A 20,827-nucleotide genomic window follows, 5' to 3' on the forward strand; every position below is an offset into this window, starting at 1 on the left:
GCACTAATCAAAACAGAAATTGCTGTGAGCTAAGAATTATTATAATTATAAATTATAAATTGTCTCGCAATCGATGTTCCCACACATATTTCTTTGAATGCGTCACACAGTTCCGTTCTAATTTTTATGAATTGCAATCCTCCAAATCGCGACCCTTGGCCCTTGGCCATGACCAACGTGGTAATCCAATTTGGCCTGAAACTTCCTGGAACCTTGTGTGCGCTCCCATTTCGAGTTCAAATCGATTCATTAAAACTGAGGCAAGGTATCGATTTGGGCAGCGGCCAAAAGACACAAAAAGACAGATATCTAACCAAAATAAAAGAGCTGACCAGACACGGACGCCAACCCATAATCAAATCCCAGGCATATACTCATACACAGTGGGTCCGAGAAGTTCGCAGCTTGTGGTAATTTTGTGGGCGTTCTTACTCAGATTAGGTCAGGAAACGTGCTTTGAATAGAGACCCGTCTCCTAACCTCGACGCGCTTCTAAGACATCTAAGCCATATCAGAATCCGAATCGGAATCGATGTTGTTGTCCTTCCTGTGTGCGTGCGAATCAGTTAAACTCGTTTTATGCCCAGAACGGGGGCTTCACTCGGACACATGGCCATCTCCTGTTGGCCCAATATATGCATGCAGCGCACATAAATCACTGTCAACCATAATCATTTAAAATCAATCAAAATGCGAACGCTTTGACTGCAGAATTGCCGGGAATTGGTCGAACGTGGCCAAGTCCCAGGCCCAGCTCGACGTTCCAGCTCCAATCGGGCCAACATCTCTCCTCATCGCACACACATGTGCATTAGCACCCCTGGCCCCTCCACTAGCCACTAGCCCCTAGCCCCTAGCAGCCCCTCTGCTCCAAAACAAACCCCCTCTTAACCTCCTATCAAACGTCTATGATCTCGCGCAGTTGGTCAGTTCTGGCTGTCTGGACTCTTGGTCGAGGGTTGCCTGAAGTTGAAGCGATTAGTGGCGCAATCCCTCTACCTCCCTCCCTACCCTATAGCCATCTTTATCGCTCACCCACTCTTCGCCATCTCTTTCACTCGCTGGCCGCTGGCCCGTCAATTTTGTGCAGTTTTTACGCGTGTGTCTCAACCTGTCCGGAATGGCCCAGCTCTTGTGAGCGGCGAACGTTAGAAAATCGCACACATACCGAGGCATTAGCATATCGAAGGCCCCTTCCTTTCCCCTCCCCATCCCTCTGCAACTGTATTCAGCCGGGGGTCCTGCCAACCCCCTGCCATCGACATGGGTTGTTGTTTACTGGTGTCTGGAACTGACTTTGGCCCAAACCAACTGTGCGTCATGCATCCATCTAGTGACAGGACTGCCCAGTGGGATCTGTTACAGATACACATTCTATATTTTACTATAAGGGTAAAAAAGGTAATAGTGTAGAATTGGATTATACGAGTATACGAACTTGTTAAAGCTGATTTAATTGGTTGTTTATTCCCAATTAAATATATGAAGAATTGCCATTTGTACTGATAATTTACCAAAGTTCCCCATAGTATCTTCAATATCTTGGCAACATGAGCTGCTCTAAAAATTGTGAAGTTGTGATGCAGTGGCGTTACAGTTATAAGCTGATCTATTTTGGGTGGGCTCTACAAATTTGCCTTATCGACATGATGACGCCACCAAACAAAATTCTTGCAACGAGGCGTAAATTGCTCTACAAATTATCGATAGATTGGCGATAGGCCGCGACCAAGTTAATATGCTAGTACGAAGCGTGGAATCGCTTATATAAGTACTTATCGATCCCATCTGAAAGTGTTCGTTCAGGTCGTATCTGTTCGCTTTTCCCCCAAGCAGATGCCAGTCAATGTTCAATGCCTTGGCACCTGTCAGTGCGGGTGTGTTAGTGGCCGAGTATCTGTGTGGGTGGATATGTTCGAACATACTTATATATATATATACATATACATATATATATCGTGTGAACTGCTGCATATGTTAATGTTCCCCTGGCTGGCCGCCATCTTCCACTATTTGGTTCGCCCCTCTTAATTTGTTTTTTTTTTTCGGTCGGGGTTCTTTGGTCGAAAACTTTTGGCCAGCGTCTTTGAAAATTACAGTGGAGACTACACACAAGTTCCTCTATTTATGTTTTTTTTTTTGCTTTTTTTGAATAATTTAACTCTAAGAAATTCTTTGAGTTTACCTTTTTACCTTTACCTCTGTGGCTTTGCTTTGGTTTCCCTGGCTGTGGTTTCATTTCCAGCTCCGGCGGCTTTCATAATAATAATGGCGATAAATCATAAAAATTGCACCTTTCATTCAAGTCGGAGTTGGAGTCGGGGCTTTTCGGCCCTTTTTGGGCTCCCAGACTGAGTAGTTTCCCTCTTCCTGTTTGAGCGTCTAATGATAACTTGCAGGCATATTTTCAAGCCAACAAATAAAATTTTAAATTTAATTTAAAATAAATCTATTCTATGTGAAACCCTTATTACGAACGAGAAATTCGGAAAACGACTGCCAAATTTTCAATCGTATTTATACTTAGTTTTAAATCACTTTTCTGAACAAAGAATTCAGGAATCGCCTCCATAAGATCGTAGCAATCTTAACATTTATAACAATAGATAATCACAATTGTAGAAATATGTATATTTCTTTGATGTCAACCGATTTAAACAAAGTCAGAGGCCACATATGTTTTTTTGGACGGGTTCATATGATGGCGCTTAAATCGTGTCGGGAACTATTCCTTTTCGGGATGCCGCACAACTTTTTGGTGTTCAAAACAAACCATTTGACTGAAATTTTGGTTAACGTGTGTTTCGTGTTGTTGCTCTTCTGGCTTTTGAATTTTGCGTGTTTTGAATAAATTTTATGCGTTTGCAGTTGACATGACATGTGCGTGCAAACATTTTTCATTTGCCCATTTTGTATGCCACGCTAGTATTTCAAAATATATTCGTAATTAAATACAAACAACGCAGGTCGCCCGAGTCGCAGAGTCGAGAAATATTATGCTCCAAATTGGGTTTTATTGTGCCACATATGTTTGCCCACAAGGATAACGATCGACGCTCTAATTACAGGACCCGCTCCTTCATAATCCGGATACTGGATTCCTGTTTAGCATCGCGTGCGGGAATGTCTGTGTGTTTTTTTGTGTAAGTATTTATAATTGAGCAGCAATTAAGATTTTAGTGGGCGATGTGACGCGTGTGAGGACATTTAAATGCTGATTTCGAAGTGTATTAATACTTGTGAGTAAAATTTAGAACTTTTCAAATGAGTGTTAACATCAACAACTATTGTTATGCAACAATTTTCCATTGTTTTTCTTTTTCTCTCCTTTTGTTCTGCAGAAGGTATCCCTATCCCCGCTCAATTATATTTAAATAAAGTCTTCATAAATAATCCGCACCCGCTATTATTTGTCAGAAATCGCTTTCAAGCCAATATACTAGAGCCTTTTCAAATTTATTATCCCACATACAAAGTGCCAAATCAGCCATCAACGCTGGGTGCCAAATGGGTTTTCTCGACCATGACAAGAATTTGTTTAAACAAAAAGACCCAGCAGGGAATTAAGCGAAATTGTGTGTTTTAATTATGACAAGAGCGGGAAGTTGACAGTTTTAGCGCTCGGCAAGTGTCACGCTCGGGAAAGAAACTGATGTTTATTATTTAGAGGGAAAATATATGAAATAAGCCAAATATTTTAAGTGTTTTGCAACATGTTTACGAGACAGCCGGATCGGAATACATATTTATAAAGATTTCTCGAAAAGCTCCCCCGAAAATAAACACAGACATTTTGAAAGGGACCGGGATTGATTTATGGCCCCAAATTGAGGAGATTCCTCCCCTCCATCGCGGGAATTATTGGAAAGGTATCAAGTTGGGGTCGGGCCGGCAAGTTGATTTCCATTCATGGACAGCTGCAGGAAACACATGGAACTAATTTTTAATAATTATTAAAAGTGCCCCTAACGCTTGCTTAACTGCCCCGTCGATTGCCCCGCTCGCTGCACCGCACAGCACCTTGAAATATCTATCTTGCTTTCCTTTTTTTATATAGATAATATTTTGAATTCATTAAAATAAACGCTACGCATATTCGTATTCCCTTCACGTTCGCGGTGACCTTTCCGCCCTCCCCAAAAACGAAAAAGAAATAATAAAAAACCAGAGTTTTCCCTTAACTGTAGTATTGTCTTCTGTGCTAATTAGTTGAAGTTCTCATTGTAGCTAATTAATTATTTGACACGCTTATCTGGACTCTCAGACAAAAAGTCGGCTGTCTTCTTGTCGGACCTTCGGCGGAAGTGGTTTGGATGGGGAAACCTTTCGCTTCCGACTTTTGAACTGGCCACACCTCCCGCGCGGCCATAACAATTAAAATCCAATAAGCAGCCAATCCATGTAATTCACTTAACCAGCCAACCTCGGGCTTTTGCAGCAGCGATTCTAAGGCCATAAAATCCGTTTTACTGCCGCCTAAGAACCTTTCATGAAGTGGACGGGGATGTGGATGTGAATGCGGCAATGGAAGTGGAGCAGGGGCTGGGCCACACACTTTATGGGCAACTGCCAGCTGCGGTCTGTGCGGCAAATGGCGAAATGATTGCTTTTTATGACCTCATAAAATTAGATACAAATCGCTTTGTCGACGTTTATCTTTTGCTCGGTATCTCCATCTCCTTCTGGCACCCGTTTCCACCGCTTTCCCCTCTCCAGTACACGCCTCTTAATAAAATGTGTGCCAAATGCCTGTTGGGTTTTTGCCTGGCCAACTGGTTAAGTAAATCATTTAACGCTTTTTTACTTCTTGCGCCTGTGTGCGGCAATTATCAAGTGCTCACTGTGGTTGGGCATTATGACCTTGACGGGTTCTGAATTGGTAAGGGATTTTCCTTTCCATTCGTTTTAAGATATTAATAGCGTTATGCTTAAAAATCAACGCACTTAGGGTGATATTCACCACCATCTGTGGAGATGTTAACAAGTCATGCAATTATGATGTCATAAAATGTATGCTATTTTGATTTCTATCAATTTGCAGATATAATGTAGACAAAAGAGAGCTACATTTGTTACATTAAGTATTATTTCACATTTCTATTGAATCTAACGAATTATCATTGCAACCTTTTAGTAGAATAAAAATGGTCTTCATTTCAACTTAAATTAAATTCATTACACTTAAAAAAATATATATATGCACTAATAAAAAGAGAAGGGAGAAAACGGAGCAAAGAGAAGGGGGAATAAGAGGGGGCGCAGAAAATAATAATAAACCGCCGCTTGAATTCGATGCAGACACGGGCGGATATTTTTTGACGTTGCCCAAGGAGAAGACATGCTGTGTAATCCCCCTGCCCCCTGCTCCATCCGCCGCATCCTACCCCCGCAACCGAGGGGCGTAAATGGTTTCGAAGCTGAAAAGGGCAGCCAAAAAAAAAAGGAAACCCGAATTCTCTGACGCAGCTGGAGGGCAGAAGCAGTAACAGGAACAGGAAAAGGATGAGCATGAGGATGGAATGAGGACGAGGACGAGCACCAGCGACACATCCTTTGTGCCAAAAGGTAGCCGCAAAAGAGCGACAACAACAATGGTGGTTGCAATTTCCAAATGAAAACTTTTTTGCATACCAAAAAATATGGAATAAATTGAAGAAAAATAATCCAACTCATCGCGAATTCTTGGCCAATCCGTAAGGGATTTCGCACATTTTTACATTTTGCACGGTTTTGGTTAAAGGTGTCACAACTTTAATTTCCGCCATGGCTCGAATACGACAACTCTGGCCACCGGCAGAGATCGGAAGCAAAAAAAAAAAAACCCTTACGACATGTTCACTTTGTATGTAAATCATCCCGGAGCAACAAGAACAGGATGCAGCACCAAAGGGGAGAATGGGGTGGCTTCCAGGATGCGCCGTAGGTGGCCAGCGGTATGCAGCGACCGCAGAGGGCGCCGTAAAAGCTTTTTGTGTCAACGCCATCAACGCTGAAATCAATTCAGCCGCCGTCGCCGGAGGACCGAACCCACAAGCACCCCAGTCGAATTGCACTTTAAAAATTTCGGTTCATATATATAGGAGGTGGTTATTTAAAAAATGTTCATTTGTTAAAGGTTCCAATGAACTAAAAATAATATGCATTTTCCTTAAATAAGAAAAGGCTAGAATATATTCGGAACTGCAAAACAATTCAACAAAGTATACGTCAAGTGATTTGAATAATTAATATTGCTACTTATTTCTTAGAGTGGACCCAGACCCACCGGACCATCGTCTGCTCCTGGCATTGTTGATGATGCCAAGCTGAGGTCCTGTGGACAACAACGACATCGAACAACGGAGGACACTGTTGTGCATCTTTTCCCCACCAGTCGGAGTGAACTTTCACCTACGCGTTCGACTACACAGCATGGGGCACTGAGCGAAAGAGATGGAGCCACAGACAGAGACGGACAAAGAAAGAGATGCCATCAGCAAGTGTCAATAGCAAAAGCGTCGAGGGAATTATGAAATATTTTATTAAAACCGAAAGGCAAGTGGGGAGATGGGGATGGGAAATGGTCTGGAGAGAACGCAAGTCCTTGTAAGGGTGGAAAATTTCCGTGGTAATTGTTTCTAAATGAAAGCCCAAATGAAAAATGGAAGTGTTGAAAATGCAAATCCCGGACATTAAGTCACATGATGTGGTAAGAACGTATTTATAAAAATAGTTGTTACATTAAAATAGTAAATTTCCATTTCCTCCATCGTTCTGAGTTTACCAACGTATCAAATTCAATATCCCTATCAAGCATAAGCCCCAACAAATCAATAGCCATCACCGAATTAATGCATATCCATTGGGAATCATTCAAATACCAAATAGAATGACCAACAAAATCCCGATTCGGAATGTGTCAACGCCACTTCTAAAATGCACAACAAACTGTCAGAAAATAGGGGCGCAAAGCGGATGAAATAGGACAAAAAGGGGAGGAGTGGCCGGCCGTACATAATTTATTGCTGCCATTTTCAATTATTTAATCAATAATATTAATTTTCGTATCATATTTTGTCACGGCCAATAAATGGGAAATTTGTAAAACAGAAGCCAGAGGGACGGACGACGAGATTTCACTCATGCAATGCATTTCACACACACACGACTGCGGGGAAGTGCATTCATGTTCACACATTCGCACATGGAAAAGCAATTGTCCTGAAACAACCCCACACCACACAGCCACCGCACCACCACCCACAGTTGCGCAATTCATTTGCATTTTGTGCAGCGGCTGCATTTTCATTTGTCATTGCTGTCCCCCCACAGCTCCTGGAAATTCCTGATTGCTGGTCAGCCCCAGTGAAATTAGCCACTTAAATTCGCCGCCCACTCCCATTTTTCATTAGCAACAATTACTCAGAGCGGATGAATGGCTTGGTAATTCGCAGGACTTTTTCCAGCAGCGCAAATTAAATTCAGGACGAAACTTTCACTTGAACGCTGAGTGGGGAAAAGTGTAAATGCATCCGGGTAGCATGCATTTTTCCACTCGATACTCGTTTTTAATCAAATTGTCAATCGCTGTCGCTTGTTGTCCTCGCTCGACTTGTAGTCCGAGTATCCTTTGAGCCTCTGCGTCAAAGGGGGGTCTCTGGCCCCTTATTTATGGCCAATAAACTTCAAATGTTGCATTGGAATTTTTTCATTTATTGCCTGCCGCCCCACCCTCAATCGCACTTCCAGTTGTGTTGTCTTTCCGCCTCGAGGACAGTGTGAATTTAATTTTGTGTAAATTGCAGCAACAGAATGAAACTGACAAAATACTTTGCAGGACTCTGCAGGACATTGGCAGGGGATGGCTGGGCAAAAGGAATTTAATCTAATTTCAGAGAAGGGAAATTACTTGAATTTACATACAGATTAGGTTGATTTTTGATTGGAATTTCTTTGATGAAACTTTAAATAGAAGCGAAGAAATTATTTGAATTTTGATTAAGTAATAGTGTTAAGAAGTTTACAAGAAGGTTACAAGGTTACACATTTATTATTTAACAGACATCAACGAAATTAGTATCATATTTCCTAATAACTTCTGTAAATTTCCCAACTATTCCGATTTTGTATGCATATGTATGCCAAATGAAAAGGGCGGTACAAAAAAAAAAATAGATTACAAATTTCCAGACATGTTTAGAACCAAAAATTATCGCAACTTAGGAGGTCGTTAAAATTATCATTAAGTTAATGACCATATACTCGTAAATAATGAGGACACAGCTTGCTGTGACCTTGCTACAGTTAGCTGACCACACGCCTCTTCCCACACCACTTCATCGCAGAAGACGAGGATTAGGGCTCGGTAGTCATAAAACCCTGAATAACTTGCCCTTTCCGTTGACCTTCGCGTGGTTCCGAAATTGCATAAGATTGCGCTGGGCCCGAAATCAGGGACAAAAGTCTGGAAAACTGCAGGCGTGTCCTTGCCATTTGTCCTTGTTCCTGTGGCACCGCTGTGAAACTGTAACTGCAGCGAAGCGATTGCATAAGTTCTATTCACTCTGCAAGTCAATGTTTTGCCTATTGATATTTTGCGAAATCCTAAACAACAATGCCAACTTTCTCTTTTATTGTACTGCCTCTAATCCGAGTTGGCCTTTTGTCCTGAACACTTTCGCCTCAAAAGGAGTTGATCCTTTGTGCAGGCGAACAAACAGGTTGCCTGTCGCTCAAAAGGGATTAAAGAAGAGAGTAAGAGTGCACTGTGGTGCACTGTGAAAAATATAGTGCGCATCGTATGCACTTTAATATTCTTTACACGCGTCTTTAGGAGTTAAAATCTTTTGAATTCAATGAAATAAATTTTAGTTCCTTATTCTAAATCATTTGCTTTGTAGCGTTGACCAAAAAAATTATAGTAAAATTATTTCTATTTTTTTTTTTGAGTGTACCGATTGAGACGGATCACAGTGTGGCTCAGTCAGCGGCCCAACGAAGATGGATTGTGTGTGAAAATCCTTTCAAATGATTTGTTTACCAACAGAGCCGCGGCTGCCTCAGCCAGTAAACCTTCTCTGTGCAGGAAAATCTTCCTCGGCCACTTTTCCTTCTTATTCCACTGGCACATCAACATCCACAACTCCTGCCGACTGCCTGCTGGTACGGAACGTTCTTATCCAGCTCTGGCAGCTGTTGCATTTTCCACGCATTTATCAGTCGATGCCATGTCCATGTCCTCCGCATCCGCATCCACATCCTCATCCACATCCTCATCAGCTCTCTGGGGCCGTGGACAACACATATTTCAATGTTCGTGACTCGATTTTTCCGCTTACGTTTTCATTTCGGCCCGTCTTCGCTTTAGTTCCCCCTTCTATGCCCCCGTTTCACTCCACTCCAACTTGAGCGTTTTTATATTGCGCGATTTAATTTTTATTATATGCGCTGTGGTCAATCGCACACCTCTCACCTGCCCACCTTCGCCTTGGTTTATCGACAAACACTTTGGGAACGAAGCCATCATGAAATGGCAGTCTTAGATGGTCGTGCAGGGGCGTGCCAAAAAAGGGGATGGATGGCAACAGCAGTTGGAATGATTGCGGGAAAGCATTCCAATGTATTACAAGATTTTAGTTATTCCAAGCTGAATTTTTGGAATACAAATCGAATTTTGCTTTTTGCATTCGTATTTAAATATCTTAAAACTGAAATATATTCGATCTGAACCCAGCAGACTTAAGATATATGTATATATCTTTACCCATTTTAATACCATGATACCTTTGATTGTCGTACTTTATTAAACAATTAACCATAGAACCCCTACTTTCGCCGCCTCTGAGCCCATCTGGTGGCATTTAGATTGCCGTGTATGTTTTCCTCCTTTATTTTCTCAGTTTGGTAAGCTTTCGTCCGGGAAGTAAAAACATGTTTGTGCCGGGTCTGGATGTGAGCCTTTAACCCGATTCGGCGGCTCAGCTCCGTTAGGTTTCCCCGACTCGGGCAGGCATGTGAGATTGCCGGGAGTTCTCCGTCAAGTCGAACTGGTTTTTGGGGTAAGAACGAAGAGATTCAGTGACCATTTGAGCTACGTAGTGCACTGTCTTGGCGCTGTTCACCTGCCCGTCGCGGCTTATTAAATTCAAAATAGCACCCATAGTATACGACCTAATCGCACTCGTCACTTGTGTCCAAGTTTCGTGCGACCCCTCCACCATCCCAACACCACACCAGACCCCTTAAGTGGTCATAGCTCATAAATGCGGTCCGGGGCAATCTTCAATTCATTTACATTTTTATTCACGCAGATTAGGAGTATCGGACAGTGTCATCTGCTTTTGGCCCTGCAGCGGCTTTATGCTAAAAGCTGCCAATAAAACAGGGGCGCGCTGAAGGGGGATCCCAGGCGGCGGCATCACCTTCGACGCGCTCGCACGTTCGCCAAACTGTTGCAATGTCGCAAATTTTTATCGCACGTCTACAAGAAATTCAACGCGTGCACATTCCGCATTCAAGATGCTCACACAGCATCCAAAAAAAGCTTCGTACAGTGGAATTGGCTAGTGCTTTTCTGGGTGAAAATGAACATGGACTTGTTTCTGTTAAAACATAATGTCATGAAAGTACTATTTTCTTGGAATTGAAATTCCTATTGATGTGCAGTTGAAACGCCAGCATCTTTGCCAAACATCGAACACTTCAATTCAGAGTTCCATCTGCCTGGCCCATGGTGCGCCCATCTCCTCAGCACGATGGTCCTCCAGCACTTTGGCAGCTTGGCTGCTCGCACTCGCTTACATCTGTCTGTCTATTTGCTGGTCTTGGTATTGGCCGAGAATCGGGACTCGGGACTTGGCCAGACTGAGTTGGCAGACTGCCGGCCTGCGAGATGATGGTCTGAAAGCTGGATGCTGGATGCTGGCAAGGAGAAGGAATCGACATGGCTGCAATTGACTAGCGCTTGTTTGATTGCATTCGAGGAGCAGTCGAAGAAGAAGTCGAGGAAATCGCACCTTGGTCTGGGTTTCAGTTCCATCTGCGGATGGTAGTGCCAGTGCCAATGCCAATGGCAGTGCCAATGCCATTGCCAATGCGATTGCGATTGCCTGGGAGAAGTCGGTACGTCGGTACGTCGGTACGACGGCTTGTGTCTGTGCCATTTCGCAGAAATAAAGATGTTAAACGTTTTGCTGATTCGTGTTTTATGAACTCAATTTCAATTTATAATCTCTGTTGCCACTCACTGGCTCTTGCTGCAACCAGTTTGGGGCGTTTTAGCCATTGTGTTATCGCCTAGGAATACACATGGCCAATTGGCCGCAGCCTCGTGTTCGCTCCCCAAAATCCCCATCGGATCCCCACATTATTCTGTATCCTGTCACTCTATCTGTGGGTTACTTAGCTTCGTTCGCTTTGGTTCAGTTCGCCTTGGCTCAGTTCGGTTCTTTTGTCCGTTGCATTGTCAGGTCTGCAATTTTAATGTTGACAGAAATCAGATATAGCCAACTGCTGGAATGCTGCCTGCGCATTTAAGGTATTTGAAATGTATCCCATTCAGCTACCCATCCCAGAATCCCCCTCTGAAGACCGGGGGGTTAACCTTACCCCCCCCCCCCACCCCCCTACCATGCCTTACTTGGTGGGACAGACAGAGATGGCATCGGTGGCAGGTCAGTCTGTCCCTGTCTTTTGGCGGTCTTTGGCAAAGTGGTTGCGTGTTTACCTGCAATGACAAAGAGGTGAGCATAGGAAATTAGTTCAATTTGTTAGATGCATAACTAAGAGATCATATTGGTGGGAGTGGGCGATAAAGAGTGGATATGACAAATGGCCTGGACTTGTGGATAAAAAGAGGATGTCATGTAATGGCTCAAAACTAAGTGAGATTGAGCGATATATGTATGTATGTGTAGATATAAGGAATGAAGTGGCTGCTTATTGTCTAAATAAATTAGTTTAATATTCTATTGGTTAGTAAATCAGGAATGGGATAGGACTGTTTGGTGTGTTGTTAGTACGACTTATGTTCTGAACGTCTCAGTTCTACAATGACTAGGCTTAGTTGCCCCCAATTAGAACAGAGCATATTCATCCCCAAATATGGAATGTTAACCAGAACCAGAGACCGATGCTCCCCTTTCAAATTCGAGTCACCAGAAGAGAAGTCATATTTCACAGACGAAATCATTCCAATTAAGTGCAACATGTATTTTAGTGGCGCCACCGATGCCCTCGTGGGACCTTTAACATACATGGCTACCCATCTCCTTGTCCATACCCCCTGTACCATCCCTCTTCACCGCTACCACTTTTCAATTCCTTCTGCTGCTTGGGAAATTGTGTGAAAGATTCTGTAGTCGCTAGGCAGTTGTGAAGATCTAATTTCCCCACAAGCTGCTTGTAATATCCTGTTGGGCTTGGGCCAAAGGAAGTGCAAATGCTCATAAGGACATTATATTCATAAATGTATGTGTGTGGTTGTATTCTCCGTTGACACTTTGAAACAATCTAGCTATTTCATATTTGCTGACATCATCTAGTTGTAATGCAAAATGCCAACTTCCCCCGCCATGCCTTGGGATTTGGTCCTTTAGGGTTGGGGGCGTGGCATTCGCTCGGGGGTGGTTTCCGTCACTCGTGCTCTCCCTCTCGCACTTAACTATTGACGCTGTTGACGTTGACAGTTACATTGATTTATGGTCCCTTTTGGACCTCTTTTTTTTTGGTCCTACGATAACTGAAATCTTATCCGTCAGGCTGGTTATCCTCACCCCAAAAGACGCACTGGTCGAGGCTTTTCCTCTAATGAATATCATTTGAGGACAATTAGTTAATTGAGTGGCTTATCCCGGCTTATCCTTTTTCCTTGTTTTTCCTCCTTTTTTCCGAGGTGCGTATGTCTTATCAACTGGACTTCCACCACTCACCGGTTAGCTTTCCAACTGTTTTCCTCCTCGCTAACTGACCGATCCCGTTTCCCCTTTCCCCTCCCCTTCTCAGCACCCAGAAGCAAGGGGAAAATGGCCGTCGATTGCGGTAACTGCAGCACTTCCGATACCAGCTGATGGTTCAAGGAAAAGGGTGAGGGAAAAGGGAGGCGAAAAGTGTGTAATGAATTATTACCCTCTGATAAAAGTGCACGAGCTGTTGTTTCTTTTTTTGTGGTTTTCCGACTTCTGACACCCGTTTTTCGAACGTTAAAAAACCAGCTTTAAAACTCCGCTAAAAGCGCTTAAGTTTTTGAAATTAAAACAGACATATATCAATTTAATTGTAAAGTTAAAGAAGTTATTTTTTGTAAGTATGAATTAAAAAAATAATTATGAAACGTGTGCATACATTTGGTTGATATACATTTCACTAATTTAGTCACTGCATTGCCTAAAAATCGTATTTCGTATGTACATTTGCTTGGTAGAAAAGGAAATCCCGTGCGTAAAAAATCATAGGCCTCCGCTGGGATCCTTGCACTCCACCCATCCTCCGTTTCGGATCGTTTAACAAGCCATCCGCTGGGCTCGGACCATCCACTATGCCTTCCATTTGCTAATCACTTGCAACATTCACCGCTCCGGGGTCTAGACAAACACTTCAATTAGAAAAGGCCGCTGGAGGAGGGAGCTCCCCCCAGAAAGATCAGTGCCCCTCCTTGCCCGACGGCCCTGTGCGCTCACAAATGAATTCATTTTGTTTCGCATTCGATGAATCAGTGGGCAATTTTTTTTGCTTTCCGATTGCCTGGCCTCCACGAAACAGGGGGCGTGGTCGAAGCGCAAAAAATAAGGAGAGGGCGGCAGACGATTTGCGGATGTTAAATAAAAATGTGAAATGAACAAAATACAAAACGCAACAAAAGCATCAGAAACAAATGGACAAACGATGCTGCACCTTTCTAGATGAACTGGCCGTCATGGAGGGAAGATGAAGTGCACCAGGAAAAATTTAGAACATTTTCTTAGCGACTCTAAAATCGGTTAAATATGATTAATCAAATGTAATGATGGTATCGCTTATTGTTAAGCATATCTTCAGAATACTTTACAGTCTATTATTAGAATATTTATATTTATGTTCGAATTGTCAATAGTATGTCTTTGCACACTTTATGGCAATATTTTTCTCATTGAAAAAAATGACTTCCCTGCACTTTATGTTCAGCTAAAACCACTCTTTCGATGCATTTTATACCTATAAAAAATATTTAATTTTTTTTAGTGCAAAGCAAACCGGCTGAACTAGCTGGTTGGGATTAAGTTGTGAATCGTGATCTCGGCGAGCACTGGGCAAGTGGATGGGACTGTGCTTCACTCCGAAGACTTCCAGCTGCAGTTGCACATGGAGTTCGTGTTGGAGTTGGAGTGGGAGTCGCGACTTGCGACTTCGGCTGACTCGGGCCAAGTATGAATCCGAAGAGCCTTGGAGTCTGGGGCTTGCCCTGCCCGCGGTGATTAATCCGCGGCTGCTCCATGAAGGTGGAAGATTCTCAACTTAAGATACTTTCGGGGTTAAGATGGCTGTGCAGTGCGAGCAGCTGGCCCTGGTTTTGGCGATATTTAACCCGTGATTACAATGTTTGTAAATTTTTCACTGGCTCGGCCTGGCTTGGCCTGGCTCCCCTCCTCTCGAAGAATTGGGCTTAGTTGGTTTTTTTCTGCCCTGAGTTCACCTTGCGGGCCAATTTGTTGTCGAGAGACTGCTGAGAGTCTGGCAAAATGAAGCTAAATTGCCGCAACAGGCGGAGTGGGGAGCTGGCCCATGGAGAAGCTCATGCTCCTGGTAATGGTAGTTGAGCAATTTATTATAGCCGCAAATTGATTTTTATCTACGCTTAATCGATTGTTCCTAGGAGTGACTGGGAAATGTGCAAGAGCGGGACCAGCGAAAATTATTTATGTTAGTTCACACGTTGTTTTACACGTAATTTATTAGCTCGTTTGCTTTTCTAGTGCAAACTCTCTGACCTTGGGGGCAGTGTTGGAAAATCGGCTTTCCGCCCGTCTTGGTGTGAAGGTGATTTACAATTTATTCCGCCCCCTCTCGAACGACTTCCATGCATGATGCGATAATTTGCGCCAGTCTGGAGCTGGCCAAAAAGATATTTATGACAGAGAAATGAGCGCCAATTGCCGCAATTACCAGCGCGTGTTTGGCCGTCGGCAATGGCGGGCCCAAACGAGTTTAGATTTAGTTAGATGGACTTAGTGCGGAGACAGGGATCTATTGTGGCTGCTTGGGGAGTTGTTCATCGAGTGGTGGTGTGGATAGAGTTGATTTGCTAGAAATTTCGGCGATCGGCGGGCAGAGATTCCTTTGAAACGGGCGACTCCGAAAAGCATCGATCATGTGCGGCTTATCGTGAAATTGCAGCAACATATTGCTCACTGAATAATTTGAGAGTAAATGGGGTAGTAAAGCACATCTATACAATATCTTGCTATATACTGCAATACGAATTAAGTTATTAATCTATTCCTGGGCTAAGCATCAGCCTCTGTTGTTGATGCACTTTTCTCTTTCGAATTAAAATTGTTATTTAAACTGCAGCCCCTGACAACAACTTCAGACTCGGCCAGCAAATCGATACATTTTCAATATCCGCAATTGTAACATGTAAATTCGCCGAGGGGGGAAATGTAAATTCGGGCGGGGTTGTGAAGGGGCAAAGGGACCGCAGAAAAGCCAGACCGCATCGTTGTGTTTTATATATTAATTTGCGAACAATCGAAAATCGACATGTGACACGCGTTCGCTGACCCCCTTCGTTCCCCCCCCCCCCCCCCCAAACCCACACACATACACACAGCGTCTCATTTTTGTGTTTTTTAAATTTATGCGTTACGAATTGCATTTGCAATTTTCCCCCTCTTATTGTTGCTTTGCGGCTGCTCTTGTTGTAAATGCAACATCGATGAATGCGAAATGAGGGAATCGGGCGGGCGAAAGAAAGGGGGGACAAGATCCGATCGAGCGAGAGGGAAGACACCTTCCCTCCGTTTGTCACAAATAATAATAATAATAATAGTCGAGGCAATGAGGGACCCCGAGAATCGTTTCTGTAAATGTACGGACATGTATTCCGGTATATGTACGTACGTTCGTTCATGTAACCGACCTGCATCTGTCTTTATGTCCGTCTCCCTCAGTTGCGTCTTCCCTCTCCCTCTCCCTCTCCCTTGCTCTTGCGCTGCCCGGGACATATCAAAAACAATTCGAGCTCATCAGCATCATCGTTGTCAGCCCCTTTTCCCCCGTATATATCCGTACATTTTATACTTTTTTTTTTTTTTTGCCTTCCCGACATTCGCACACGCCATAAATCAATGTTCGATTTTCCCAGCAACAACAAGCGGAGGGAAATTCGCAAGGAAAGAGAGGCAAGACAGGCAAGGACACAGGACATTATGTTCGCGCCATGTTTAAAATTCTTTTTTCCCGGTCTGCTGTTTTGCTTCCTTTTTTTTTCGCTTTTCGCTCGCCTGATTTTCAATTCTCGTTTTTGTGCAATTTTTTTGCCCTCAGCGCGTGTTGCATTTCATTTCATCTCATGCGTTACACACATTTCATTGTTGTTGCATTGCTCAATTCCATTTGCAATGTGGCAGCCGCGGTGGAAATGCATTACATTTTCCTTTTTTTTTCGGTGACATGCGGGGCGCCACGAAAAAGAAGTGCAGGAAAAGCGGGACAGGGCAGTGGAAATCGGAGGCCAGGTATTCCTATATGGCAACCCAAGGAATATTTGTGGTAAATTGAACAGATTTCAGCTGTGCAAGACGCTCAATGGAAAATAGTTCTGGAAATAGCTCAGCGAAAGCGGAAAGTGAATGAATGGTAAGTAAAAATTACAAAGAGAAAGTTTAACATGCCAGGCGAAATTTTTAAATGATATATTATCTTCAAGCATTATGCAGCATTTTACTTTAATTTTTGAGTTAAAGCGAATATATTGTACTAGTTCTTTGTTTTGATTATAAAGTAATTGGATATAAAGTAATTGGAAAAATCCAGTTCCCATGGTCACGTAAAAAAAACTGCAAACATAAACAACTTTCTCCTCGAAGCTCATCAAAATAATGCACTATGACCCCAGTGATTTGTGGCAAAACAAGCCAAACTGTACGAAGCCACAGAAATTATTTATACAAAGCATTTTCGACACTTGTCGAGCGGGAAAAACTTTCGCCTTGTGAAGCAGCTGTTTCGGAACTTTATAGAACTTTTAATAGACCCACCCAATATATACAAGAAACGAAACTAAGGAGGTCCGATCGGCATTTTACCTGCAGTGGCCTGAGCGACATTTCCCGTCGAACTGAAACCTCCGGAAAATGGATGAGTTGGGGGGAAGAGAAGGAACTGGAGTTCGGTTATTTGCGATACTTTTTCCGCTTTGTCGAGGACCGCAGTTTGCGCTTTTCGAGGATTATCGTGGACAGTAGCTCTATGGGCGTTATGGGGCACATGTTCGCTCGATGCGGCCGGTGGGGTGGGGTGACGTGGAGGGGGGCGAGAAAGGACTCAGATCCATTGGCCGTGTCAGCCGCACATTTGGCCAAGTCAACGGGACACTCTGTTTATGCTAATTTCGAACAATGGCCAAAACTCATTTGCCGACGGAAAATCGCACTGAGATACTTTATCGCTTTTCTTCCGGAAAAAATTATAGCGCTCGAATCTCTCTCGACTCGACGCTGCGAAATTGCCAACTAGAGATGCCTCCAGTTTTGGTGCCGCCTTAGGAGCCAAATACAAAAGCATTTTCCGTATTTTCCGCACTTGCTGCTCTTCTCCATCAACTGCTTCCTCTTATTCGGGAGCGTTTTGGCTGGCGCTCGAAAATGCTTTACAAAAGCCCCGAAATGACAACAACGGGGCTAGGAAGTGGGGTCAAATCAAGGCGTAATAAATTATTACACTTAAGAGAACGGCCTTCGGGGTCAAGAGAGTGAGATAAAGAGCCCGCATAGCCACATAATAATAACACAATTTTCAACTAGCAATAAACTTTGGTTAAATGACTTCATTGCTGTGGCAACTATAACTTTATGGCTCTTTGATAGCCTCCCCATTTCCCCATTAGGCCAGTACCGATTCTCTTAGAGACTCTCGGCATGCGCAGTCGATAGGGAACTCTCTGTCTCACCTTCTCTCTGAACACCCCCTACAAATGCCACCGTCCTCACAAATCTTCCTGCTGTCGAAAAGTGGAGGCATCCAAGAAGAGCAAAAAAAAAACAATCACCACCAGAACAATAACAACCCGTACTATGGAAGCCAATGGGGTTTCGAGTGGAATTATATATCCCTTTTATGGAAAACGACCAAGAAAATGCAAAGAAATTGAAATCTTTTTAAAATCAAAACAACTACCTATACTTATCAACTTAACCGATTAAAATATTTTGATTAAATTATAAGAAATGTATCATTTACTTCAACTAAACGATTTTTAGAAAAAGCAACATTGTTATCAATTGTTAGTTCGTGTTTTAAGAATTGATTACGATTGTTAATATCACACATGTCTTTCCTAATCGACTATGAATAAATTTAGTTCCTGAAAGCAATCCGAAGTAGCCTAAAAATCCATTTGATCCCATTGTCGCGTGTGGAGATTGTCATCGTCACCATGGCCATCATCATCTGCACATTTATTTGGCTTGGGAGTGTGCTGCATGTAAAGGCAGCTAATAAAATTAAAATGCCATATTTCAGCCGTTGATAACAATAAGTGCGCTCACGTTGCCCCTCGGATGCTCCGCTCTCCTCCTCAGTCTCCTCCTTTCCGATCTTTCCTTACTTTGCCACTGCGTCTGGCGAGTAGGAAATTATTTTTTGGCACGAACGCACGAACGTGCGGCCTTGCCACAAAGTGTGGCGCCCCCAAGGGAGGGGTACGATTTTCGGGAGGGGCGGCCGTCTGTTGATATGACAAAGCAGTTGAGCTGAGAAAAAATACCTGTGGAAAACAGGCTGCAAGGAATTTTCCTAGATATTGATTTTGGTGTCAACGCCGACGGCGCAATTCTCTCAACCGAAAAGTATGAAAATTGAAAACACATTTCGGGAAGGGGACTGCCGAAGTTTTCCTAATTTCCCAAACAAGTGCGATATGCATCTAGCAGACAGGAGGAAATGATTTATGCGGACTTGATTTTTATTATTGATTATCAGCAAAGGCCTAAGAGAATTTTTGCCTGCACTGCGAATGCTATCAATTTTAATAGACCATCTACTTGTGAAAAGTATTTTTAAAGGAGATAAGTAAAATGCCATCATTTTAAATATTGATTTCGAGACATAATTTATGAATTTTTGTTTCTAGCTAATCGTTTTTAAGATATTTTTCGTTATCCTTGGTAATGATAATGATGATAATTATAATGATGATAATATTATAATGCTTTCCAGCTTTCCATTTCCCCTCCAGTCAAGGCTTGTAATTAAATTAAAATTCCTTCAACATGACAAGCCAGGAAAGCAGACACACATACATTGCCAGAAAGGAGTCAACAACTGGCGTCCGTGTCCGGGTAATGGAAACCCGTGTGGCTGTGTGTGTTGACTGCATCTCTTGAGCTCGTTTTGTGCAAACTAAGACACGTTGTCAGCATTCATGTCACCGAAAGAGAGAGGTGGCCCAGCGAGAAAGAGAGGGGAGAGTGGTTGGGCATGAGGGGGAGAGTCCTTTCAAGTGGCTTTTGATGCTGGCCAAAGATTTTTCATTAAAATTTTCCCTTCCATCACCTAATAGTTTTCCTCGAGCCACAGAATTTTGCATTGTAAGTGAAAAAATGTAACAATTTTCAGTTTTCATTGGGGGCTTGGTTTTATGAAAGTTCGGACCTTTAAATGAGTAACTTTAAGATTTTAGTCGAGTAAGAGCTTACACAACAAATGTTACTTTAATCGCTTGGTAACGGATTTTAAACTAAATAATTGAGGCACATATTTGAATTGCTTAATGTTTAATGCATCATGTTGTTAGTTACTCCCAACCAAATATTTGTTTTTCATGAAATGCCACTTTTGGACAAATGCCTATTCACGCGTCCTAATCCAACCCCGATTTCTTCGAATTTTTAACATTTAATTACAATTTTCATTTTCCTCTTGCTACTTGCTACTTATTCCAATCTAAAGTCGCACGCGTTGAAATGCTCTCCCCTTCCGAATTTCCGTAATGGACTTCGCGGCGTTTGGACAGCGTTTAAAGATCGCACTCGCATTTATCGTCGAGGGCGAAAGCTTCATGATGAGGCTTCAATCCAGACGCCAGACGCCACCCCCCTGTAAGTGGGGCCAGGGGGCCAGGGGGCCTGGAGGGGGTTAGCCGGCCCGGGGGAAACACAAAAATCTTTTTACGTCAGTTCTGCTTGTCTTGTTGCCTGGCATTTTCTTGCGTTGTTACCTTCGGAGCGGGAACAGTGCGAAATGCTTGGTTGCGTTGTTGCCCCGGACCACCCGCTCCATTCGTGCCCATTCCCAAGTTGCCAGCGCCCATTGCCTCCCCACCTTCGAGAACTGCCGATTTGGCTCATTTCTGGCCGCTTGGAGAAATATGTTCGTTCGAATTATAACCAAATATGTTATGTTCGAATTATAACCAAATTTTCAGGTTCTTAATATACAACATAGTCAAATTTAATGTTAACTATTGGTTTTGAATGTTGCATTAGAATTTTTTTGAATAATTATTTGTTGAGTCTAAGTACGCATCACGATTAAAAGCAATATTTATTTTATGTTTGCTTTTATAAGTGCTTAAATAGTAAAGATAGTTTCAATTAAAAAAGATTTGCCTGGAAGCTTAACCCTTATTTCAAGGCAATTTCTGATCCACAAC

The 20,827-nt window shown here is 42.9% G+C and overlaps 2 protein-coding genes across 7 annotated transcripts in view; both read right to left on the reverse strand.

Annotated features, from left to right (window-relative positions):
- CG46458 (uncharacterized protein) overlaps window positions 1-17,698 on the reverse strand; it is a 62,118-nt gene extending 44,420 nt beyond the window's left edge. Inside the window, 1 exon segment of the mRNA NM_001382163.1 lies at window positions 17,262-17,698. Coding sequence (NP_001368997.1) covers window positions 17,349-17,444 — 96 coding nt within the window. The 5' untranslated portion in view covers window positions 17,445-17,698 and the 3' untranslated portion in view covers window positions 17,262-17,348.
- Window positions 1-20,827, reverse strand: part of Antp (Antennapedia) — a 102,976-nt gene that overhangs the window by 44,420 nt on the left and 37,729 nt on the right. The window contains 1 exon segment of one of the 6 annotated variants that reach the window (NM_001382007.1): window positions 17,262-17,698. The gene's annotated coding sequence lies outside the window, so the exon portion shown is untranslated. 6 annotated transcript variants of the gene reach the window in all.

Source organism: Drosophila melanogaster, chromosome 3R (genome assembly GCF_000001215.4).
Source record: "Drosophila melanogaster chromosome 3R".
NCBI lineage: Eukaryota > Metazoa > Arthropoda > Insecta > Diptera > Drosophilidae > Drosophila > Drosophila melanogaster.